Genomic DNA, 23,864 nt, shown 5'->3' on the forward strand with positions numbered 1-23,864 from the left:
AATCATATATCTCACCGTAATACAAAAAGAGATAGAATAACTTTTGTGATTCTGTGTCAGTTTGTGCCGTAAAAGGCACAAAAAGACCCTACTACTAATACAACCTTACAATTATTTCAAAGTGTTTATTGTAAACATTTAAATGCAAATACAAAGTGTTGTCTTGCCTCTTTCTAATAATCCTTATATCATATATCTCACCGTAATACAAAAGGAGAAATAACTTTTATGATTCTGTCTCAGTTTGTGACGTAAAAGGCACAAAAATTCCTGAAGGGTTAATAAATAACTCAATATCATGTGACATTTAAGAAACTTGGCATGAAAATATCAGGTCTCTAATAATCAATAGTCTTCAGAAGGTTTAGTTTTGTGAAATGTAGCAAGTTTGATAGAATGAAACGGATTAACAATATATGTATGGTAGAGAAAAAATAGAAAAATGAAAGTAAGAGAAACGCACCAATCTCCTCCTTAATAATATTTGTCTTTCCTCCGTGTCATGAGTAGCCTAATAATTATGAAATAAAAGAATTATAAAAACTCAGATTACAAATATTATTATCAAATAAAATTACAAAAAAGATGCAAATTAGAAAAAAATATTAAAGACAAATAATTGAAAACACTGTAGAAAGCATTGAGGATTTAAGATAATATTAATAGAAAAAATAGTGACACTTGAATTAGTGTACCTAAAGATTATAAATTTCCTTACATTGGTTGGCTTTTGGATTATACAGCGTGTCCGGGGGTAAAAGGCGCTAACTTCGAGAGGTGATTTTACATGATGGTAGAAGTAAAAAAAGATAAATAACTTTTTTCCCATAGAATAATATTTATTTTCCCATACAAATAAATCAACTTTTTTTACCTAAAAACTACCTTAAAATGTTGTAATTTCGAAAAAAGGTTTTTTTTTTTGCTTCTAAAATCATGTAAGTTAGCACACTTTATCCCCGGATACCCTGTATTATGACACGATTAAAAAATTGACAGATTAACTGAGAGGTTCACATTGGAAGTATTTGTGGGATTTTATGTGGAAAGAATGCCAGAAAACAGGACGTCAAAAATTATGGCCACGCGGGAGTTCCAATGGAAATGACCCAGAGACCGATTGAGGAAGAGTTGGACCGAATACGTGGAAGAGTATTGGAGAAGGATGCGAAGAACTAGAGATCTAAGGGAAGGAAGACTGAAGAAGAATGGCTATGGTCCAGAGATGGCGGATGATGTTTTAGAAGACCCTTTCAGAAAACTTGAGCTCGAAAACCATCATCATCATCATTACTGGGATGTAATGATGATGATGATGGGGTGTGATTACTGTGATGGGATGTAATGATGGGGAGTGATTACTGTGATGGGATTTAATGATGGTGGGATGTAATAATGATAATGGGATGTACTAATGATGATGGGATGTAATGATATGATAGGGTGTGATTTCTATGATGGGATGAAATGATGATGATGATGGGGTGTGATTACTATGATGGGATGTAATGATGATGATGATGGGGTGTGATTACTATGAAGGGATGTAATGATGATGATGATGGGGTGTGATTACTATGATGGGATTTAATGATGATGGGATGTAATGATGATGATGAGATGTTTTTACAGTGATGGGATGTAATGATGATGGTGAGATTTGATGATTATGATGGGATGTAATGATGATGATGAGAAGTGATGATTATGATGGGATGAGTGAGAAAGAAGAGGGGAAGATAAAGAAAAATGAATGAGAAACATTTAAATGGGAGTCAAAAAATCACAATTTTCTAAACTTTGTGATAAAAACCATAAACTGGTTATTAAATACCACGCATTTTCCAATGTTCAAAATGTTCAAAAAAATGTCTTACAACATACAACTCAAAAATTAACCAGTGTAAGTTCTGATAGTTAAAATTGGTGAGAAATTAAGGAGAATGAAAAATAAGGTGATGATAAGGAAGACTGGCGACAAGTATACCTTCCATCTCCTCCAGGCCTTAGCGATGATCTTCTGTGCCCCGTGTCTCCGCGCCAGGTCCTTCCGCACCCGGTAACCCCTCCACACCCTCTGGATGAGGGCGGCCAGACCCTCCAGTCTGATGTTTCGCATCTCTTCTAGCTCAAATACCTGAAATATGAGAACATAGCAACATTTAGTGATAAATTAAAATCAAACAGCTAGAATTCTGGAATGATGTGCTTCCAACTGTCTGGCGCCAGTGGAACATCCCCAATTGAGAAGTGTTTTTTTCAAAACTCATGTCTGAGGTAAAATTTATCCAGGACAATTTATTTTATTCAATTGCTTTGTATAAAAGTAAATTAATTTTTGTTAGTAAAGGTAATAAAACTCTTAAGATATTAATTTAAAAATTGTAAGTTGGACGAAAATACAAGAAGCGTAACCAATTTTGATGTAGATACAGATTAACTGCAAAAAAATATTGAATATGTAAAACTGGGTAAAGCACTTGTTGAGTTTTGAAAAATCACTCCTCAATTAGGGCATGTTATGAGGCTGAAGGGAGTGAGGAAGGGAAGGAGATGGGTAAGAGAATGGTCGGGAAGTACCGGCTATTCAGATCCGATCACCAAACACGGCTAAAGCCATTTCGAACAAAATTTTGATGGCGGTCTTTCACCTGGCAATACTGAGAGTGTCTTCTACCCTGGAATGTGCCACAGTATACATACATATTATTTAAAATGAATTCATGACAATTCAATGACAAACTAATTGAATAAATAATAATTGCGAACGCCTAGTTTTGCATCTGTGACCACGGACAGGTAAAATAAAATATTTAGTAAATAATTCATTCACCGTTCTCGGACTCCTTATAAACACCCGCGTCCGCCCAAACGCAAACTCGGCCGGCGGGATGGGGAGGGCCCTGACGAGTGCCCTGCAGGCGGCCAGGGCCCCCGCACCATTGCCTGTCGCCCCGGGCCGCAGGTGAGGGGGCAGCAGGGGGGCGAAGCGGCAGCCCAGGGTCAGGAAGGGCAGCGAGGCGCAGTGACCGGAGCGCCACAGCAGCACAGAGTCCATTAATCTATAAGTAGAGATGTTAGTTATTATGAATATGGGGAACAGAATTAATGCTTAGTTATGGAATGCGAAAAAACGTAAAAACAAGCCATTTTCATTTGGCATTCAACGAATGGTCGGTTATGTGTGTCTCTTGACTGTGCAAAAGTATCACTGATACTCTGAAGAGCACTTAACATTGAAATATCAGTTTAATAAACACAGTACTCCAACCAGTGGTCTATGTTTCAACTATTAATTACAGTTCATCTGTTAAGGGAATCTTGAAGACAAAATTTCCATTTTTGTGTAGTGGAGAGTTTTTTCAGGTTTTCAGAAATTTCAGAGAGGTGTGTAGGTATCTGCTAAATTCAAAACAAGATTAACTGGCGTTTGCATACCATATTAATAGTTCTGCAATAAGAGTGTACTGCTAATAGAACACATTGTAATTATAATAAGAGAAAGAAGAGGTTACAACGGAGCTCGCAGTGGCAGGACCATATTATAGTATGTATCTGCAAGCTTTGCATAGTATGCCTAACTTCCGAGAGGCAGACCTAACTCTGGCTTTCATGTCACTTAAGATTACACCGAGCATGTCAATGAAAGGCTTGTTTGACAATTGCAGCTTACCCATTGTATCTGACTTGATGTTGTACCAACGCAGTCTCGAAGACCCTGGGTCGCATGAGATCATTTGGGCGAATGCAGCGAACATGGTGCAGGCGGCGCGAGCGCAGGGTCCTGGTAAGGGACCCCAGAGACACCTTCTGCTGAGACCCCAGGGGGCTGGGGCGCCGGGACATTCCACGGGATGGGTTACCTGATCAAAATTAAAATATTATAGTTGGAGTGGAAAACATCAACAGATGCAGGAAATGTGTAGAGAATGAAGAGACTCCAATTCACCTTTGGTTCCAATGTTTCGCTCTGTTGGGAACAAGGCTCAGATACCTGGGAAGATACATTATGGAACCAGAAGACATGGCCACATTTCCAATGACAACTGTTTCTGCTATCGTGGTACGAGAACACGCCGTCAGATGGAATGCAGGAAAACACTTCTTCTTCTTGACATATAAATTTATTAATTCACAATATAATTGCAGAGGATCTTATTTTCCTCTGCTAAAACTTAAACTGAAAGAAATAAAGGTCTAGTTTCCTCTATTCTTCAGTTTTCCCTAGGTTTACATAAACCTAGTAATTATCTCACGACTGACTGCCTAGGTACGCATGTACCTACCAGTTATTTCAACACTCGCTCCTCCGTAGGTACGTCTGTACCTACCCGTTATAGCAATACTCTAATACTGTCCTTTTTCTGGGAGGTATCTGTATTTAAACTAAATTCTGAAGGACGTTTTACAAAAATAAAGATGTTCCACCCGCTCGTTGGCAAACAACATTCTTAACATAAATAAAATGCACTTAACTATTATTAATGATACAGACGTGACTTAAACAATACAAATATTTTAAAGGAATTATTTTAAAGGAGATGAAACTTTATTTGGGGTTTTTATTACTATGGGACAGGGGTGGGAAAGGTATTGGCAAATATTTTTAGGCATAATGGTTTAACTAGGGTCATCATAAACATATAAAGCGAACAGCCCTATTTGAAAGCTGCCGCCGCTTGCAGTAAAATGTCACTAATTCTTAAATCATAAATGATACACAAACAAGACAATATGTTTATAAAAATACCAGGCCAATGAATTGTTTTATTGTAGGGTCGAATCTGCAAATGTGGGAAGCTACCCTAGCTTTAAAAATACGAACTGTGAGAATGCGCCTGAAGGCTAAATTTTACTGAGCAATATGTAATAGTCGCATTCTGGAAGATACATACCTCCTCCCGTGAAGGTACTTCACAAAATAGGCAAAGAATGCGACTGTTATCTTCATTAGGTACCTACTCTACTGCTTGTCTACGAAAATTACCAGTTAATTTTATTAAAATATCTGAAATACAAATATTTATGCTACTCTTAAAACTAGAAATTCCGTGGAATATGTAAATCTTATGACTAAAAATTGTGTAGTAGGTAATGTCTTAAAACTAGAAATTCCGTAAAAAATGTAAATCTTATGACTAAAAATTTTGTAGTTGGTAATGTCTTAAAACTAGAAATTCCGTAAAAAATATTTATCTTAGGACTAAATGGTTGTAGTAGGTAATTTCGCATTCACCTCCCCCCGTGAATTCATTTCACCTAGCGGATAAAAAGAATGCGATGGTTGTATCTTCAATACTGCTACTTTAGTAGCCGGTCTGCGAAACGTACCGTGATTTGTTTGAATATCTACAACGCGAACTTGTCCATCGGCTCCGGGGTATACTTTTACTACCATACCCTTTGGCCAGGTATTCCGGGGCAACGTGTTGTCACATAGGATAACTACGTCGCCTACCTTTATAGGTGGTATCACGTCATGCCATTTAGAACGTTTTACCAGTGTAGGTAAATATTCTTTTACCCATCGTGACCAAAATTGGTCGGCAAAAAATTGTGCAATACGCCATTGCTTTTTTAGGCATAAATCGCCGTGATCAAAGACCCCTACGATTGGGGTGTCATATTTATAACCTAACAGGAAATGATTTGGTGTTAGACTTTCAAAATCCTTGCTATCGAGAGAAACGTGTGTGAGTGGTCTACTATTAACTATATTTTCTGCTTCTAACAGCAATGTGTGCAAAGTGTCCGGGCGTGGTGCTTGCTCGCGTAATATAGCGTAAAACGTAGTTTTAATTGATTTTATTAGACTTTCCCAGGAGCCTCCGTGGTGAGGAGATCCTGGCGGATTAAATTTCCAATTTATTTTCCTTACCGACATTTCGTTATTTAATTTGTCCTGGTTTAGAGATGATAATGATTCTGATAATACCTTATCAGCACCTCTAAGGTTTGTTCCATTATCACTCCAAATAGTTAGCGGGTAACCGCGCCTAGCAATAAAACGTCTGATTGCTAGTATGGCGGAATCCGTAGTCAGGGAATCCGCGATTTCAATATGCACGGCTCTTGTTGATAAACATGTAAACAAAACACCGTACCGTTTTTCATTTCTGCGCCCTATTGTAACTATCATGGGACCAAAGTAATCCATGCCTGTGTGTGTAAAAGGACGTATATGATGTTGTAACCTTTCCATAGGTAAACATCCCATTAGAGGTGCCTGTGGTTGGGCTCTCTTATTTTTGCAAGTTTGACATAAATATTTAATTTTTCTAATAGACTGACGCGCATTAAGTATCCAATACTTTTGTCTTATTGCATTTAAGACGTGTTCAACTCCACCGTGGCTAGACATCTCGTGAAACTGTGTAATTAATAATTGAGCTAACTTATCTTTATTGTCGAGAATTATCGGGAAGACTGTACTTAATTGTACGTCTTCAATCGCCGCAATTCTACCCTGTATGCGTATTATTCCATTTACATCTAAATACGCACTTAATTGTCTTAATCTACTATCTTTTGGCAATCTTTCGTTTTTGGATAAAATTATAATTTCTCTATGAAACGTTCTTTTCTGAGACTCTTTTATAAGAAAATGTTCTGCTGAAGTTAAGTCATCAGCAGTAAGAGAATTATTTTCTGCTTGTTTGCCTCTACATTTGTTAATGAATTTAAAAACGTACGCTGTAGCTCTTAATAATCTTGAATATTTGGAGAATTTATTTAAGTCTATGAAACATGCCGCCGATGTGGTGAGTAAGATAGCCGATGGTTTTAATTCTAATAGTTCTTTGTTTATGCTATCACACTGTTTAGCCAAATTCTCTTGCGGCCATACTTCTGGAGGTGATTTTAGGAATTCGGGACCAGAAAACCATCGTCCCTCTAATCCTAAATCTGTCATTCTAGTATCTCTGGTAGCCTCATCTGCTATATTATCTTTAGTTGGAAGCCACCGCCAGCATTCTGAACCAACTGTTTCATCCAACTCACCTAGCCTATGCGCAACAAAAGGCTTAAAATTTCTTGAATCAGATTTTAACCAGCACATTACGGTTTTTGAATCTGTCCAAAAATGTTTCGAGTTAAAGGTGAGCGTGTGTTCACCGATTATACATTTATATAATCTACTACCTAAAAGGGCTGCTTGCAATTCTAAGCGCGGAATTGACATCGGCTTGATTGGGGCTACGCGGGTTTTGCTAGCAATAAAATTTACGAAGACCTGACCATTAGCATTTTGAACACGACTATAAGCTACACAACACATTGCCTTTTCGCTCGCATCACAGAAAATATGAAGTTGTCTGTCTACGGCGTTTTCACCATCGCATAAAATCTCGTAATACCTAGGAATTTTAACTTTACTTATTGACCTTAAGGCTTCCAACCACTGAAGCCATTCATTAAAATTACGATCATTTAATTTCTTATCCCAGTCAGTACCCGACCTCCATACATTTTGCAGTAGTATTTTAGACCGAACTGTCAGGGGTGCTAAAAACCCGGGCGGATCGAATATTGTCATAATGACTTTCAACATCTGCCTTTTCGTGGGTCTTTGCTTCCCAGAAATAATATCCCCGGGAATTTTTTTGAAGCTTAGATCGAATGACAATGTGTCTGAATTTGGATCCCATTGCAAACCTAATGTTCTCTGTATGTTTTCCTCACCTTGTTCGAAACAAACAACATTCTTCGACCTGTGGGCTACGGGAATGTTTTCTAGCGCCTCTGGCGCGTTACTTGCCCAGCCGGTGATATTAAACCCGCCTTGAGCATGTATGTATGTAATATCTTGTATTAATTTCTTCGCACTTTCTACTGAATTTACACTATCTAAATAGTCGTCCATGTAATGTTTTGTTTTTATTGCTTCGACGGCCTGGGGAAACTGAGATAAAAATTGATCCGCGTTTTTATTTTTTACGAATTGCGCCGAACAAGGTGATGATTTTGCGCCAAAAATCATTGAATTCATAGCGTATACAGACGGGGCTACCTTACGATCTTTTCCTCTCCATAAAAACAACTGAAACGGTGTATCTTCATCAATAATTTTAATTTGTAAAAACATTTCTTGGATATCGGCGGTAAATGCAATTTTATTTTGCCTAAATTTAAAAAGCATTCCTAGCAGAGAATTATATAGATCGGGCCCGGTTAAAAGCCTATCATTCAAAGAAATTCCCTTTGATTTTGCCGCCGCATCAAATACAACCCGCAGCTTTCCTGGCTTATTTGGGTTGTAAACAGCAAAATGTGGTAAATAAAATTTATCCGAGCTATCCGGATACCTACCACTGAAATTGAATTTTTTTGCATATCCTTTATCTAAATAATGTTGTATTTTGTTGCAGTAGGCTTCCGCAAATTCAGGGTCTTTGTCCATTCTCTTTTCTAAAGTTTTTAATCTATTTTCCGCAACCTGAAGACTATCAGGAAAATATCTTTCTTCTTCCTTCCACAGCAAACCCGTCTCCCAATGACACCCCTGACTAGCGCGTTTTGTGGTACTTTCTAACAGGGAATATGCACGTTTATCATCTTTGCATATTTTCGGGCTCACTACTCCCATCTCGTCTATCTTAAAACTCTCTTTGATAATTTCATGCAATTCGCTATTTTCGTTTTCCTGAACATGAAAATTGAATTCCACACTATTTCCCGTTTTATTTGAAATATGGCCGAGCGCGACCCAACCAAGCTTTGTATAAGATAATGATACTTTATTTTTATCTCCCTGAACTATTTTTCTGGAAATAATTAATTCCCAGTTGTTTTGCCCAATTAACATTTGGGGTTTTACATTCCTATCAAAGCGAGGAGCGTTCTTTAAGTGTTTATTACTCGCAATGTAAGAATTAGATAGCGCCATTTGAGCTGGTATCTTTAAATCCCGAACGGTTCGAGCACTAGCTATGTACGATTCTACTTCGTTTTTACCTTTTATTTTTACATTTATTGACATAGAATCCGCGTTGTTGGAGCTCATTTCATTGACTCCATGCAATGAGAGGTCACTACCTGGTCCAGACAAACCGATTTGTTTGGCTACTTCTTGGTCTAACAATGTGACGGTTGACCCATCGTCTAATAGCGCATGAATATCTCGGCTTCCGAGTGGCCCGTATACCGTAATCGGAATAATTTTTAAAAGTACTTGATTACTTTCCCACGTGTTTGTGACAACTTCATCGGTTTCCACCCGATTGTGATTAACCAATAAATCATGAAATTTTTTGTTTGGTGATTTTAAATTTACTTTACAATTAAAACGGGAATGTCCGTACCCTAAGCACTTATAACAAACATTATTATATTTAGCAATTTCCCATCTTTGCGTTATTGGGACATTTTTAAATTTCTCACATTGCCAAATCTGGTGTTCTCCTTTGCAAACACAGCACGGTGGTTTTCCATTATTAGTGGTGTGATAAAGGAATTTTTTTGACGTATCGTACGAACGTTCGAAATGATTATTTTTGGATGCATAAGGCCTATTAAAATTTTGTTTATTTTGATGTTGATTAGCTTGCCGTGTATGATAATTATTACTATACTGCTTGAAATGGTTATTGGAAGCGAATTTAGTTTCGTTACTGATTTTAGAATTAAAACTTATTCCTGAGTCACGTGAATTAATGACGATTTCTTCCAGCCAAAGTGATAAATAGCAGAGTATTGGCTGTGTTGTGTTCCGCCTATCTTTGTCTGTAAGCCACAACGTTCGTAGTGTACTAGGCAGTTTACCGATTAATGTCGACAACAAATCTGGATTGTGCAAATGTCCGATATTTTTAAATGATTTTAACATAGAAATTAAATTTTTTACTTTACAAGAAAATCGAATTATGGCGTCTGAACTGGTATTCTCATCTAATTTACTTAAATTTCGGATCTCACCAATAGTTTTTTGTATGATGTGATCCGTGTTGCCAAAAATATTTTCTAACGTATTTATTATTTCCTTGACATTGCAAGGAGATAATAGAAGGGAAGAAACCGCGTCACGCGCCTCTCCTTTTAACGCTTTTTGTAATCTATATAAATTTTCGCTGTCAGATACTTTTAAGAAGTCTGTGGTATGATGGTATATTGATTTGAATGCAATCCATTCAATTGGATTGCCGTTAAACGTGGGAAGATCATTAACTTTGGGCCTGGTATTATATAAAGACATTGCCTTACCAATTGATTCCGCGAGACGGTCTTCAGTTATAGCAGGTGTTGGTCCCTGGAATCGGCCCTGCGACTCTGGCCACTGTTGCCCGTCGCGTTGCTCTGCTAAGTTGAATGGCTGCTCTGATGTAGGCAGCTCCCAGTAGCTACTGCTTGGCTGCTGAGGCTGCGTCGACTGCAGCTGAAGAGATTGCCCTACCGAGGGCTGCTGATGCGATGTTCCTCTGGGTGGGAGTAGCTCGTACCACCCGCCCTGCTGCTGCTGCTCCAACCGCTGTCCCAAGTGCAGCGGAAGAGTCTGCTCTGCCCGAGGCTCCAATTGCGATGGGAGAGTCTGCCCTGCCAAGGGCTGCTGCTCTGAGGATCCTTTTGGTGGGAGTGATGTGTACCGCCCACCCTTGTTCTGCTCCAACCGCTGTTCCAATTGCAGCGGATGAGCTTGTTCTACCCGAGACTCCATTTGCGACGGGAGAGTCTGCCCTGCCAAGGGCTGTTGCTGTGCAGTTCTTGTGGGCGGTTGTAGTGATGACCGCCCATCATGGAGCAGTTCCTGTTGCTGCTCCATTTGATCTCGAAGAGGCTGTTCATCGTGATTTCCAAGTTCTGATGATGAACTGTGATGTGACTGGTCCACCCAGTCATTGACTCTATCCTCGAGAGTCCGTTGCGAAGTCCTTGATGCAGCTTCTAAAACGAGCGCCGCATGTTGCTCCTCTGCTTCCAAGACTGACATTGCTGCAGCCATCTTTGCTTCGGCAGCCTTTGCTTCAGCCATCTCCGTAAGTAGGCGGGCCTTTTGTCTCGTGATGTGCACCTTGGTTGCTGAAGCTTTTATTTGAGCCTCCATCCAGCTGCTGCTGGTTCCCGCCTTGCTGCCGCAGACAGATGACGTCTTTGAGTGCTGTCCCGCTTCCATGATGCTGCTGTTCCCGATGCGGCTCGAAGGACCATATGTTTCTGCTATCGTGGTACGAGAACACGCCGTCAGATGGAATGCAGGAAAACACTTCTTCTTCTTGACATATAAATTTATTAATTCACAATATAATTGCAGAGGATCTTATTTTCCTCTGCTAAAACTTAAACTGAAAGAAATAAAGGTCTAGTTTCCTCTATTCTTCAGTTTTCCCTAGGTTTACATAAACCTAGTAATTATCTCACGACTGACTGCCTAGGTACGCATGTACCTACCAGTTATTTCAACACTCGCTCCTCCGTAGGTACGTCTGTACCTACCCGTTATAGCAATACTCTAATACTGTCCTTTTTCTGGGAGGTATCTGTATTTAAACTAAATTCTGAAGGACGTTTTACAAAAATAAAGATGTTCCACCCGCTCGTTGGCAAACAACATTCTTAACATAAATAAAATGCACTTAACTATTATTAATGATACAGACGTGACTTAAACAATACAAATATTTTAAAGGAATTATTTTAAAGGAGATGAAACTTTATTTGGGGTTTTTATTACTATGGGACAGGGGTGGGAAAGGTATTGGCAAATATTTTTAGGCATAATGGTTTAACTAGGGTCATCATAAACATATAAAGCGAACAGCCCTATTTGAAAGCTGCCGCCGCTTGCAGTAAAATGTCACTAATTCTTAAATCATAAATGATACACAAACAAGACAATATGTTTATAAAAATACCAGGCCAATGAATTGTTTTATTGTAGGGTCGAATCTGCAAATGTGGGAAGCTACCCTAGCTTTAAAAATACGAACTGTGAGAATGCGCCTGAAGGCTAAATTTTACTGAGCAATATGTAATAGTCGCATTCTGGAAGATACAACAACCCTGGTGAACTTCATTAAAGGTACCGGATTACTGTTAAAGGAATGAGGTAAAAATGGGAGATAGCAAAATCTATAAAATCTCCGCTCTTTAAAATAAATAAATAAAATAAATAATGGACATCGAATTCTGCTGAAAATTCATCGTGCCATCCCAGAGAGAAGACAGAGGGAGAAGCAACTCCAGAGGCTGGGCCAACTACAGATGAAGGCCGCTGAGAACACCCGAAGGAGCGTTGTTGATGGCCCAAGTAAGACAGGCTGTAGCCTGCAGAGTGAAAATTGCCCTGATGATAGCCAACCTTTGATAGGAAGTAAAAAAATATTAAGTAAATAAGTAGGTACCTTCAGGAAATAAATCTTTGCAGAGAGGATGGCGGCACTGAAACATTATCGTAGTTAGCCCTCTCGGTAGTAAGTCGCTATTCTTCTCCACAAAATCTGTTGCGTCGTACGTCACTGTCCCAGCGTAATGTCGCAGTCTGAAATACAAGACAAAATCCAAACACGTTACTCTTCACCGCATCTCTAGAAACACAGCACAATGATGGCCTAATGCACACATGTGTTAAGTACAGTTTTAAGTAAAAACATTTACGTGTTTGAAAAGCATTTATCAATATTACATAATTTGTATATAATGATAATTAATAATGAATGATTATTTTTCGGAATAACTTTTATTGAGTAAAACCTCAAATTGTAATATTTAAATATTGAAGACAATATTAGTGATTTTTAAACGAAAATTTGAAACAGAAAAATCAGAAAAGGAAACGGTCACATCTGGGACTCGAACCCAGGACCCTTGTCTTTCCGGGACAATGCTCTACCAACTGAGCTAATGGGACCCTATTCCCCTCGGTCATTTTTAACTGTATCATACTTCGAATAAGAACTACTAACATTGTCTTCATTTTTTCACCGCACATTTTTATTGGCAACTATCTTTATGTATGATCGCAAGATTCAACCCGAACTAAATGCAATCCAGACAGCGTCTTTTTAGATAAACCTATCTTATTTTTTTATTTTTAATGTGCGACATCTGTTGACTTTTCAGCAAGTCTAGAATGAATATTTATTTTTTCGGAATGACTTTATTGACTTTATTTTATAACAATAAAAATGTGCGGTGAAAAAATGAAGACAATGTTAGTAGTTCTTATTCGAAGTATGATACAGTTCAAAATGACCGAGGGGAATAGGGTCCCATTAGCGCAGTTGGTAGAGCATTGTCCCGGAAAGACAAGGGTCCTGGGTTCGAGTCCCAGATGTGACCGTTTCCTTTTCTGATTTTTCTGTTTCAGATTTTCGTTTAAAAATCACTAATATTGTCTTCAATATTTTAATAATGAATGGATAAAAAGCGGATATTCACATAAATTTTGTTGCTTTACATCTTATAATTAACCTGGAGTATTCTTATAAACGGAATTTTCAAATTGCACTTAACACATATGTGCACTAGGCTATCGACATGTTTGCACAAATTTTTCTATTTTTATATTGCTGTTTATATTCTCCTAATTGAGTCATTTACATTGCAATAAAGAAGCAGTTAAAACTCTTCAATTTTGAGCTCTGGCATCATGAAGTTTACACAGCTTTATTCGGTCTGTGGAATTTCTAGGTAAACATCTATTTTCAGCTCGCAAAGACATTTCCATCATTAAGCCTGGAGCTTTGAAATATGCATTTAATTAAATGTCAAAAAATCAGACAAGACACAATATTATTCAAATAAATTAATTATATTATTGTAGAAAGCAATCACTTTGTGGTTTGACATATTAAAATAAAATGAAATACTCTTTGTTATAATGTTGTCAATAATTTGTACCCTGAAGATGCTTGAGTAAAGCAAAACCGGTCGGTTCTAAAAATTATTAAAAACTTGTGGTTTAAAAAAAAAAAGTATTTTATTTTATTTTATTAAATTAATTATAATGTTTGGTAGAGAAGGAAATATGAAATTAATATGCACAAGAATCCAAAACACAACACTTGTAAATCTTCCAATAAAATATGTAATTATCAGTCTGTAATTTTTATTATGTTAGAAACAAATAGTAAATAATTAAAATTAGTGGTTTATAATTGTTATTGTTAATAATTAACAGTTTACAAGGTTTTAGAAAATATTACAGGGATCAGGGATCAATGACATGTCTGTATGAAATATCTGATGAGTGACTATATTCATTTAACAGGGCAGTTGGTACACGCTAAAGATTGATTGGAGGCAGAGATGTGCTTTATTAGATATTATAGATAGACGGCCGGCATAGTCCAGTGGCAACGCATTGGACTTTCATTCCGAAGGTCGCGGGTTTGAACCCGGCGTGCGCAAATAAATTTTATTTGATTAATTTGTGTTATTACACAATTAATTAATTAAAATAATATATAGTATATTTGCGGCACGTTCCAGAGTGGAAGATACTACCAGTATCGCCCTGGTGTAAGACCACCATTCAAAATTGAAACGTTGCTCCAAATGGCTTTGGCCGTGTTTAGTGACTAGATCTGAATAGCCAGGTACTTCCCCACCTTCCTCTTCCCCTTCCCCACTTACCTTCAGCCTCACAACATCCCCCAATTGGGGATGCCATAGTCTCACTGGCTCCAGACGGGAGCAGTTGGGACTCTTGTGAGGTATTCACTATAAAAAAAATAAATAAAAAAAAAAAAATAAAAATAAATCCATTTCAAATGGAAATGCAAAATGGAAAATACCCATTTTGCATTTTAAATGCTTTTCTAAAAACCATTTTGCATTTTCCATTTTAAATGCTTTTTTGCAACATTCTTCCTACTATCTCCACTCATCTTTTTTTCATAAGCCCCAAATATCAGTCGGTCCTCAACCTCGCTATGAGAGATAATTTACATTTGTCAAGTTGCACCCTGGTAGGAGCCCTGGCAATTGAGTGATACCATTACAAAAAATACTGATTCAAATACTGAACATGGGGCCATGACGCTGTAATATTAAATATTAGATAGCAGTTTCTATGTTTTTACGTTGGCAACATTAGTCCCGCGCAAATTTTTTGTGGTTTCATAATCTGTAGTCGTGGTGTTTTTGGATTTACCATCATGTAATATGTTTGTTCTACATTGATTTCCATTATTAAATCACAAAATTGTTTAAAAATTCTATAATTATTTTAATTGTATGACCTGAGAAACCATTTTGCATTTTCAATGCATTTTGAAAATAGGTATTTTGCATTTTGCATTTGAAATGCTTTTCTAAAAACCATTTTGCATTTTCAAATGGAAAAGTTTTGACCCATTTCCATTTTGCATTTCAAATGGTTTTGGGTACCCATTTTGCACATCTCTGATTGAAGGTAAAGATAAATGATATAATATTAAAAATGTATGTTTGTAATTGAGTGTGTTTGTGTGTGTGTGTGAATTGTGTAATTAAGTTAAGAGTAATGTTTTTTCTTAAATGACGATAGGGAGTCACAAACTATGTCAACAATTGAGTTGGGATAAGGACGGAAATTGGTGAGTTTGTCGCAACATTTTTTTGTTGTTTAATGTGCAAAATATCGTAGTGTGGTGATGATTGAATTAAGGCAACCCAAAGAGTTCATTAACCCTGCAACGCATTACAATAGTAGTACGAACTGGAATTGTGATGGGGGCTGCAGTAGCAGGTGCGAGTGGCCCGCCCAGCACTGTTGCAGGCGGTTTATCAACTCGGGGGCCCCCCCCTCCGACACGTGGGGCTCCTCCAGCAGGGACAGCAAGCCGTGAGTGCTCTAATGGACATAACAACAACACATTAATATTATACAAGCTGTCCCGGGTAAAGTGACACCAACGCCAGCTTCTATAGAAAAGGTACATTAAAAAATCAAAAGCAGTGAAACTAATTGTATGAATTATTTTAGTTGACATTATTGATTATACTCTGTAAATTGATTAATTATTGTTTTTAAAAAAGTGCAAAAAAATAGATTTTAAAAAACTTTTTACGAATTTTCAGCTTTTTAAGGGTTATATGATAAAATTATAGTTGTGAATTTCACATACCAATATTACACTGTCAGGAGAGAATTACACCTACTGGAATTACACATATGAAAAAAACCTAACTTAACCTTGATATGATTTAAGATTTCCAAACCAAAAGTATTATCGTGTTTTATTGCATCAAATTTGCCTTGATGATAGGACACTGTAACGCTGCCCGAAATGTTGGCTAAAGGAGGAAGCGCAATACAGCATAATATCCCAACAAATAAATCACCATAACAACTCAACCTAACCTAACTTGACTTACCTTAACTTAACTTAGGCTAACCTAACCTAACATAACCTAACTTTTATTTTTTTCTTCAAATATGAAATTTATTTAGCAGATACTACTTAAGCACTCAAATTTAAACCTATTTAAACAGATTTTTGACTTGTGTAATTCCATCCGTTTGTAATTCTGGCATTGGAATTCACGCCTGTGTAATTTTGTCCTGATATCCCCTGGTAATTTAAAGTCTTTTAGTGCAAGAAGTACAAATCTATTTGCTGTTTCTGAAGCAGCATAAACTATACAGTGAGTTGTCATGATATTTTTTAAGCTTTTGACTGTGAAAAATTATGTCAAGTTTGTTCCACATTTTTCAAATGTTCAAATAAAAAAAGATTTCAATAAAAGAGCGTTGAACCTTGGGCGAATTATTTGATGTACAGGATGCGGTGCGGGATCTTATTTTAAAAAATCATAAAACAAAAAGTGTTGGAGATATCATTTTTATTCTTTTTCCATTACATAAAGGTAATTTTTTTAATATTTACCAATACTTTTTGTTTTTTTGTTTTTTTATATTTACCAATTCTTTTTATTTTTTTGAATGAGGAAGTTCCCGCTCTACACCCTGTACTTACTATTGTTGATACAGAGACGGTTGGCATAGCATTCCTTAGCACCAAGGCTTTAGTCCCATTTTAAATCTCCTTTATTTCGCCTCATTTTTTCATGAGGCCAGAGGTGGCTACAGTAGCAGTCAAGTAGTGAATTAGTTTGTTTTAATATATAAAAGATGTATTACCGAGTCGATAAGGCAGCAGATGGGCTCGTTATCGAAGTAGGGTATTCTCTGCCAGTCGAGCCCCTCGCGCACATACTCATCCTGCTCCGCCCCCAGCGTGGTTGCCAGCATGGTGTGCTGCAGGACCTCGTTGCTGTAGTTGATGAGCAGCGTCTCCAGCCCGTTAGTGTTCAGCGACTCAAAGCCGTATATGTCCAGGATGGAGAGAGAGGAGCGCTTGCTGTAGGACGACACCTACAACCAAAATTGAATTAGTAGAATGCTAGGAGGAAATACCACTGATTTAGTTTTTTTTTTTAAATAATATGCACCATGCAACTTAAGGTAATGCACTGCCAAGTAATGCAAAATCATGGTTTTGGTTGAAAATTTTATTGCATAGATGCTTTAATTAAATACTGCAAGTAGAACACATCTTGGTGTTATGAACCATTTTTCAGATATGGTTTTATTGTATAATGTGAAAACAAAGTTATATAAAAAAAAAAAAAAAAAAAAAATTTTAAAAGAAAGACAAACATTCCCGGGTTACAAATAACCTGACAATATTTGAAAATCTCCTACTACCACCACAGAAAGCGGAAAATGTTGCTTGTGTTGTGATGGAGGACTTAGCCAGCCGAGGAATTGAACACGGTACGCCTGGGTGGGCCCAAGCGCGATGTCAACTCGGCCACCGACCGGTCAAATAATATTAATTCTATAAAAAACATTTAAATACTTGTAATTGAACTTAACAATATAAAATAAAACACGCTTTTGGCGATGTTTTCACTTCGCATAAATCAAAGCAAGAATTTAAATCAAAACGAGGAATTTCAACCTTATCGCCATCTACATAAGGAGTGCGTGATTTCACCTGATTTCGAGTGTTGTAACACGCTGCAGTGGGTGACCTTAAATGCTGGTATTTTTAATAGCTTGTTTTCTAATTTGAATAAATTAAACCAAATTTGTAACAGTAGGTGGTGCGGGGATTTTTAGCATCAAATTATGTGTCCAAAACGGATCCAAATCTCACTCTCCGATGATGTAACTATTCAATAAGGTTCCAATCTCGGTGATGAAAGTGAGACAGCTCTTTCGCTCTCAGTAACGTAGATAGTCTCCATCTGTGTCTAAAAGTGCTATTGTCCCATCCTGTTTTTTGAATGACATATTTGGGCGAGATGAAGATCATCATAGATCATCTTAGATCATACGACGCACGTCGTGAATACTTTAAGGTTAATACACTTAAAATAAGAAGGCAATTGACTGACCTAATATGTTTGCATAAAATTATCCACGGCCATCTTGATACCTCATTATGTCTTAGCAATATTGAAATAAATGTCCTAATTCCCATTGTTTAAGACACCATAGCATTTTTCAAAAATAATATAGCCTATTTTAGCCCTCTGACCCAAATGTGTCGACTGTATAATAAGATTGAGTGTACTGAAGTAGATATTTTTGTCGATAATTTATATGGATTCAGAAAAAAAATAATACGTTTCACTGATTATGTTATGTATTACTTGCGTCTCTTACTTTTCTGTAATATTTGTATTTCATATATATTTTTAATTTTTATTTTTATTTGTTTTATATTTTAATCTTTATTTAGGTATATGAAAATTAATGTGTCCTATGGCTGAGTAGATTTTGGTAATTGTTGTACCTATTTGTATGTTAACTGAGTTTTTAAAAATGGATTGTTCTCACGTAAGTGAGATCGTCTGTAAAAACCCAGTTTAAATAAATAAATCTCTATGGATATTTTATTGCTTTGTTCTGCGGCAACGAGGTTGTCTCTTTAAGGAGTAAATAATGACAGTAAAATTATTTTTCGAAATCTCCAAAAATGTCAAAGTTATGAGCTTTCAAAATGAATTTGGTAAAACGACCGCTCAAAACACACAAAACGATGGAGTATTGCCGCGCTAGTAATTTTTTGCAAGTCATATGCTTATCGGCCAGCCGGCGAGATTCTCCTAAAATATCATGACGGCGTACGTTGTTTTATCATGATTGTTACATCCTGATTTCCTCATCTTCATGTATCATAGTTCTCCTCACTAGGTATTCCTGTTCCGAGGTAGACTGTAGGTTGTTTTATCATGATTGTTACATCCTGATTTCCTCATCTTCATGTATCATAGTTCTCCTCACTAGGTATTCCTGTTCCGAGGTAGACTGTAGGTTGTTTTATCATGATTGTTACATCATGATTTCCTCATCTTCATGTATCACAGTTCTCCTCACTAGGTATTTCTGTTCCGAGGCTGACTGTAGATTGTTTTATCATGATTGTTACATTTTGATTTCCTCATCTTCGTATATCACAGTCCTCCTCACTAGGTATTCCTGTTCCGAGGCGGACTGTAGGTTGTTTTATCATGATTGTTACATCATGATTTTCTTAGGTATGTACTATTTGGTATTTTCCAAAAATTCAAAATCCGTACTCAGCATGCTCTAATTTAACCCTTAACGTACCTGACGGTAAAAATTACGTACTCTCCAAAGGGGGTCATGAGGGTCACCCACAAAATGGCGAAGCCATCGTGTTTCACATATTCTTTTTGCCCTTTTTAGTAGCACTCAGATATTAGTCACTACCTACCGTTTATACCAGACATCGTCCATCTTTCGACCACCAATCATTAAGTAATGCAAAACGGTAAAATAAATAGTATGAAATGACTGTAACTCAAATTTATTATATTACTGTAGCCCTTTCCAGTAAAATCCATCTTTTACGACCACACTTGCGGATTGTTTGCAGAGAATAAAATTTTTTTACTGTGGGGACATCCAGAGGGGGGATGGGGAGAGTATTTTCATTAAATGCAGGTAGATTACCGAATAGTTTTTCTAGGATTAAAAACAACTTCGATATTGAACAAAACTTTCGTTTGGGGGAAGTGAATTACCCCCTTCAGAGCGGAAGTGTTAAAATGAAACATTTACATAACCTCCTTGTACATATTTTTAAAATTTTATTTGTGTTCTTTATCGTGAATGTCTTAAAATGTACATACTTTGATAGCGGAGTTGACCCTGGTGACCAGCCAAGTGAAGAGTCGGGAGTAGAGGGTGCGGGCGAGCTGGTCCCTTCTGCTGCACGCCTCCGAAGCGGCAAACTCCCCTCGCAGCGCCACCGACAGGCAACCACTGCTGCAGCCCAGGAGACCAGCACACTCCACCAGTTCTGGAAAAGAAAGATAATGTAGTTAATCTCTCCCAGACACGGCACGTTTTGACAAAATATATGGGGATACAGAATTCACTCGTTGATATTTTTTTTTTATAAAACCTATAAATATGGGATGGAAGGCGAAGTATAGATGGATTCATTAGCTTTAAACCAAAGTAAGCAGTTTATATGTTTCCATATTAATATCTGGAGACATGATTTTTGAAATGAGCGGGATTGAATCCATAACCAAAGGCCTGGGAATTTCTATCGCTCGAATGCTTATGTGCTTAAGTTCGCCGGATATACAATTACAACATAAACATTGACTGCTCCACCCTAGCATAAATTTACCAAGACACTGTGCTACACAAAATACAACAAAAAAATCAGTCAGCAAACGATAAACACTTTTCAAGTGTGAGAGAATAAATGTTGAGGTATTTTTTTTTTTTATAGTGCGGAGATGGTTTACATGTAGTTCCCGTGAGCACTTAGGCTATAGGCCTATTGTGCTATCTCTCATTTTACCTCATTCCTTTAACAGTAATCCGGTCCCTTTAATGAAGTTTACCAGGGTTGTCATTGGATATGTGGCTATGTCTTCTGGTTCTACAATATATCTTCCCAGGTATCTGAGCCTTGTTTCCAACAGGGCGGGTCATTGGCACCATAGGTGAATTGGAGTCTCTTCACCCTCTTCACATTTCCTGCATCAATATTGGGGTAAATTCCTTACCATACTCTTGGCTGATGGAACAGCCCACGGTCCCATCGATATTGGTGGCCGGTACAAACTCAATGTTCCCGATTTTCAGGACGACGGCCACCAGCTTGAACACGTCGGTGATCTCTTCAGCGGTGAAACCCAGGGTTTCCAAGGCAGTCTGAAATAAACAACAAAGATACATTGATGAACCTTGCTAAAATGATTTTGTGATATACTGTAAGGAACACTGATTAATAAATTAATGAATGATGAAAATTAATTAATTAGCGCCATATTCGTTTTGGTTAATTTCGCTATCCGCCGCAGGCTCTTTTCTCGCCTGTTGGCAAAAATGGGAACTAATCAAATTACTTGTCACCCGCAAAGACCTGCATTCCAAGGGATTGAATCGAATCTAATTACAAATATAACGATACCGGTTATTGTTATTTAATAAGGTGACCGATTATGTTTGATTATAAACATTCGGTGTTTTATTTATCGCTAATGACTTGTCCACACAAGTTGATGCCCCCACCTACTACAAGTATGCACGTAGGAGTGTATGTCCATATGCGGATATTGGACAGCAGGCCCACCTACACTAATGCTTGAATTACACCTGCCGAATGCCAAGACAGTGCTTTCGGCGGAATGCTCGGCTGATGTGATCAGTACAGTCAGTATTCGGCCAAGTAGAGACAGTGGATAGAAGCAAGGTCCAATGACTTGGTCAATGAAGTACCCACTCCACCTGCATGTCAGTGAAAGAAAGAAAATTAAAATGTTTAAATATTAGAATCTTTTAGTGTTTTGTTGTTGAAAAGGTCTCTTAATTTTTCTCTTTTCTCTCCATCGCGAAACCATGTTGACAGCACTTTAAACTATTCTCGATAAACTGTCTCTCCCACTGTCTCTTCTGTGATCACCTCGACTCTTCAATAAGCTGCTTGGCCAAGTAATAAAGCGAGTGACTTGGGCGAGCACTCGGCAGGTGTAATTCGGCCTTAAAAGGATACTAATTAGTACTAAACTGCTCTGTCCACATGGTGGGCACTGCCCTACAAATTCTACTAGACGTTTTACTAGGCCACTTAATTCTACTAGGCCTGGTTTTAGAAAATCAAATGTAACATTGTCATCAACTGGCCATTCAGCGCCATTTTGTTTTTATGACATTTGAAAGTTCTAGGTGTGTTGCAGCTTTCTATCAAATTGTAATAAGTTGACCAGCTTAACAACATTTGTTGTCCTCTTTTGTTGATGACAATTTGTTCAAAAACTGAAATGGAATTTTATGTGGACCTTTCTTTCAACTGTCAAAAAAAACAAACTGGTGCTCAGTGACCATTTGATGGCAATGTTACATTTGAATTTCTGTGAAACAACCTGTCTTAGTTACCACAAACTACTCGACTAAATACTGGCAGCAGGTGGACAAGCCATAACAGAAGTACCTAGATGTTGTAACGTTAAAAAATTATGCAAATTTAAATTGCCAAAGTAGTGCCCGATTATTGTTTTCTTGAAAGTTTTTCGGGTGGCTGCCCTGCGATCGGTTGTACGGAGCGGGCGAGATAACGCGGGTAGAAAGGACCGGTGACAATACGGGGGGAAACCGAACAGACGCTCGGTTTTTTTGGAGGACGATTTCGCGGCGCAGAGATTGGCTTGACTATTTTATTAATTAAAACGTAGACTAGTTGAGACGAGTTCCAAACGCGCTATTGGGGCAATTGAGTGTGTACGTTGCGTTTTGCCAGAGAAATTTATATCAAAAAATGAAAAAGAGCATGCGGATACCATCAACCGATCCTTCGGAGAATGAAGGATACAGACTTTCCGTGTAAACTAACCAAACATAAAACTAAAGTTTTGACTCCTACGCGAGATCGGCCTGTTCTTTGTTCCAGTGTTGTTGTTCGGTGAGATTAAAATATACAATCAGTTATTTGGATTATAAAATAGTTTTATTTGTGAGTGTTTTTGAAGTATAATTCCTTGAAGACTACACTGGATTACCAAGCATGCTGTCGGGGTGACACAAAGATGAATCCTCATTGTCCCCGCGTAGCCTGCCAAACGTTCAATGGATGCTGGTTAATTGAGGATGGCCTCGCGCACTCCTTCCCATGAATCTCTACCTGGAGCTAACTCATTCGGATTTCGCGAGGACCTGTCGTCCTGCTCACGGCTGGCGGACTCTCCAGACACCCTCAGACAGGACAACATGATCAAGGTTCTTCAATGCTTTCACACATTCTGCCCTCCTTGCCTTAGCTCCATCATAGCCCTGGTGATTGACAAGGGTCCATGCTCATCAGACATGACAATGTTAAATTTATAAAATGAATGTTAGTCACCTTGGTGAATGCAAAATGTGGCTTGTCATCAGTGGTGTGTCGGGCAGTGGGGGGCGGGGGAACGGGGGCACCGGGGGCGCGGGGCCGCTGCAGGATGCGGTATGCTTCGGCACTGCGCTGGAGCTTCAAGCATTCTGGAACAGACATCACATACTGTACAAATACTTACAGAGACGAAAAATATTACGGTAGGGGTTGCTTAAATATTACGCTGACCTTTTCAACGCAACCTATCCCATCATGCCGCAATATGTATGTGTTTAGCGAATCTTTATGGATAACACAAGCGATATCCGTGTACAGAAATAGCTACAGATGGATCACATATGCGACAGCCACGTAGCTCGTTAATAATGAAAATATGACATAATTTAAGTTTAAAGTGTCTTTTGAATTTTTTGGGTTTTGAATTAACATAAAATTATTTATAAAATATTGTTTTTGTACTAACTTAATAAGTGGACATCAGCCCCCGCTAACAACTGGTAGAAAACGTGGAAATTTCGGTCCCCTTGTTGTAAACTGGTTACTCGAGTCTGAAAATTGCACATA

At 37.8% G+C, this 23,864-nt stretch overlaps 1 protein-coding gene across 1 annotated transcript in view; it reads right to left on the reverse strand.

Moving 5' to 3' along the window:
• Positions 1 to 23,864, reverse strand: part of Myo95E (Myosin 95E) — a 57,717-nt gene that overhangs the window by 19,005 nt on the left and 14,848 nt on the right. Inside the window, exons 8-17 of the mRNA XM_089639894.1 lie at positions 23,764 to 23,848; positions 23,313 to 23,446; positions 20,980 to 21,127; positions 20,086 to 20,255; positions 17,060 to 17,293; positions 15,636 to 15,769; positions 12,336 to 12,472; positions 3,674 to 3,863; positions 2,834 to 3,062; positions 1,988 to 2,137 (exon numbers count right to left, since the gene is read on the reverse strand). Of these exons, the coding sequence (XP_089496020.1) occupies positions 1,988 to 2,137; positions 2,834 to 3,062; positions 3,674 to 3,863; positions 12,336 to 12,472; positions 15,636 to 15,769; positions 17,060 to 17,293; positions 20,086 to 20,255; positions 20,980 to 21,127; positions 23,313 to 23,446; positions 23,764 to 23,848 (1,611 nt within the window). The remainder of the gene's footprint in view (positions 1 to 1,987; positions 2,138 to 2,833; positions 3,063 to 3,673; positions 3,864 to 12,335; positions 12,473 to 15,635; positions 15,770 to 17,059; positions 17,294 to 20,085; positions 20,256 to 20,979; positions 21,128 to 23,312; positions 23,447 to 23,763; positions 23,849 to 23,864) is intronic.

The sequence above is a fragment of the Hesperophylax consimilis genome, chromosome 14 (genome assembly GCF_061612785.1).
Source record: "Hesperophylax consimilis isolate HC1 chromosome 14, BYU_Hcon_1.0, whole genome shotgun sequence".
Taxonomy (NCBI): domain Eukaryota; kingdom Metazoa; phylum Arthropoda; class Insecta; order Trichoptera; family Limnephilidae; genus Hesperophylax; species Hesperophylax consimilis.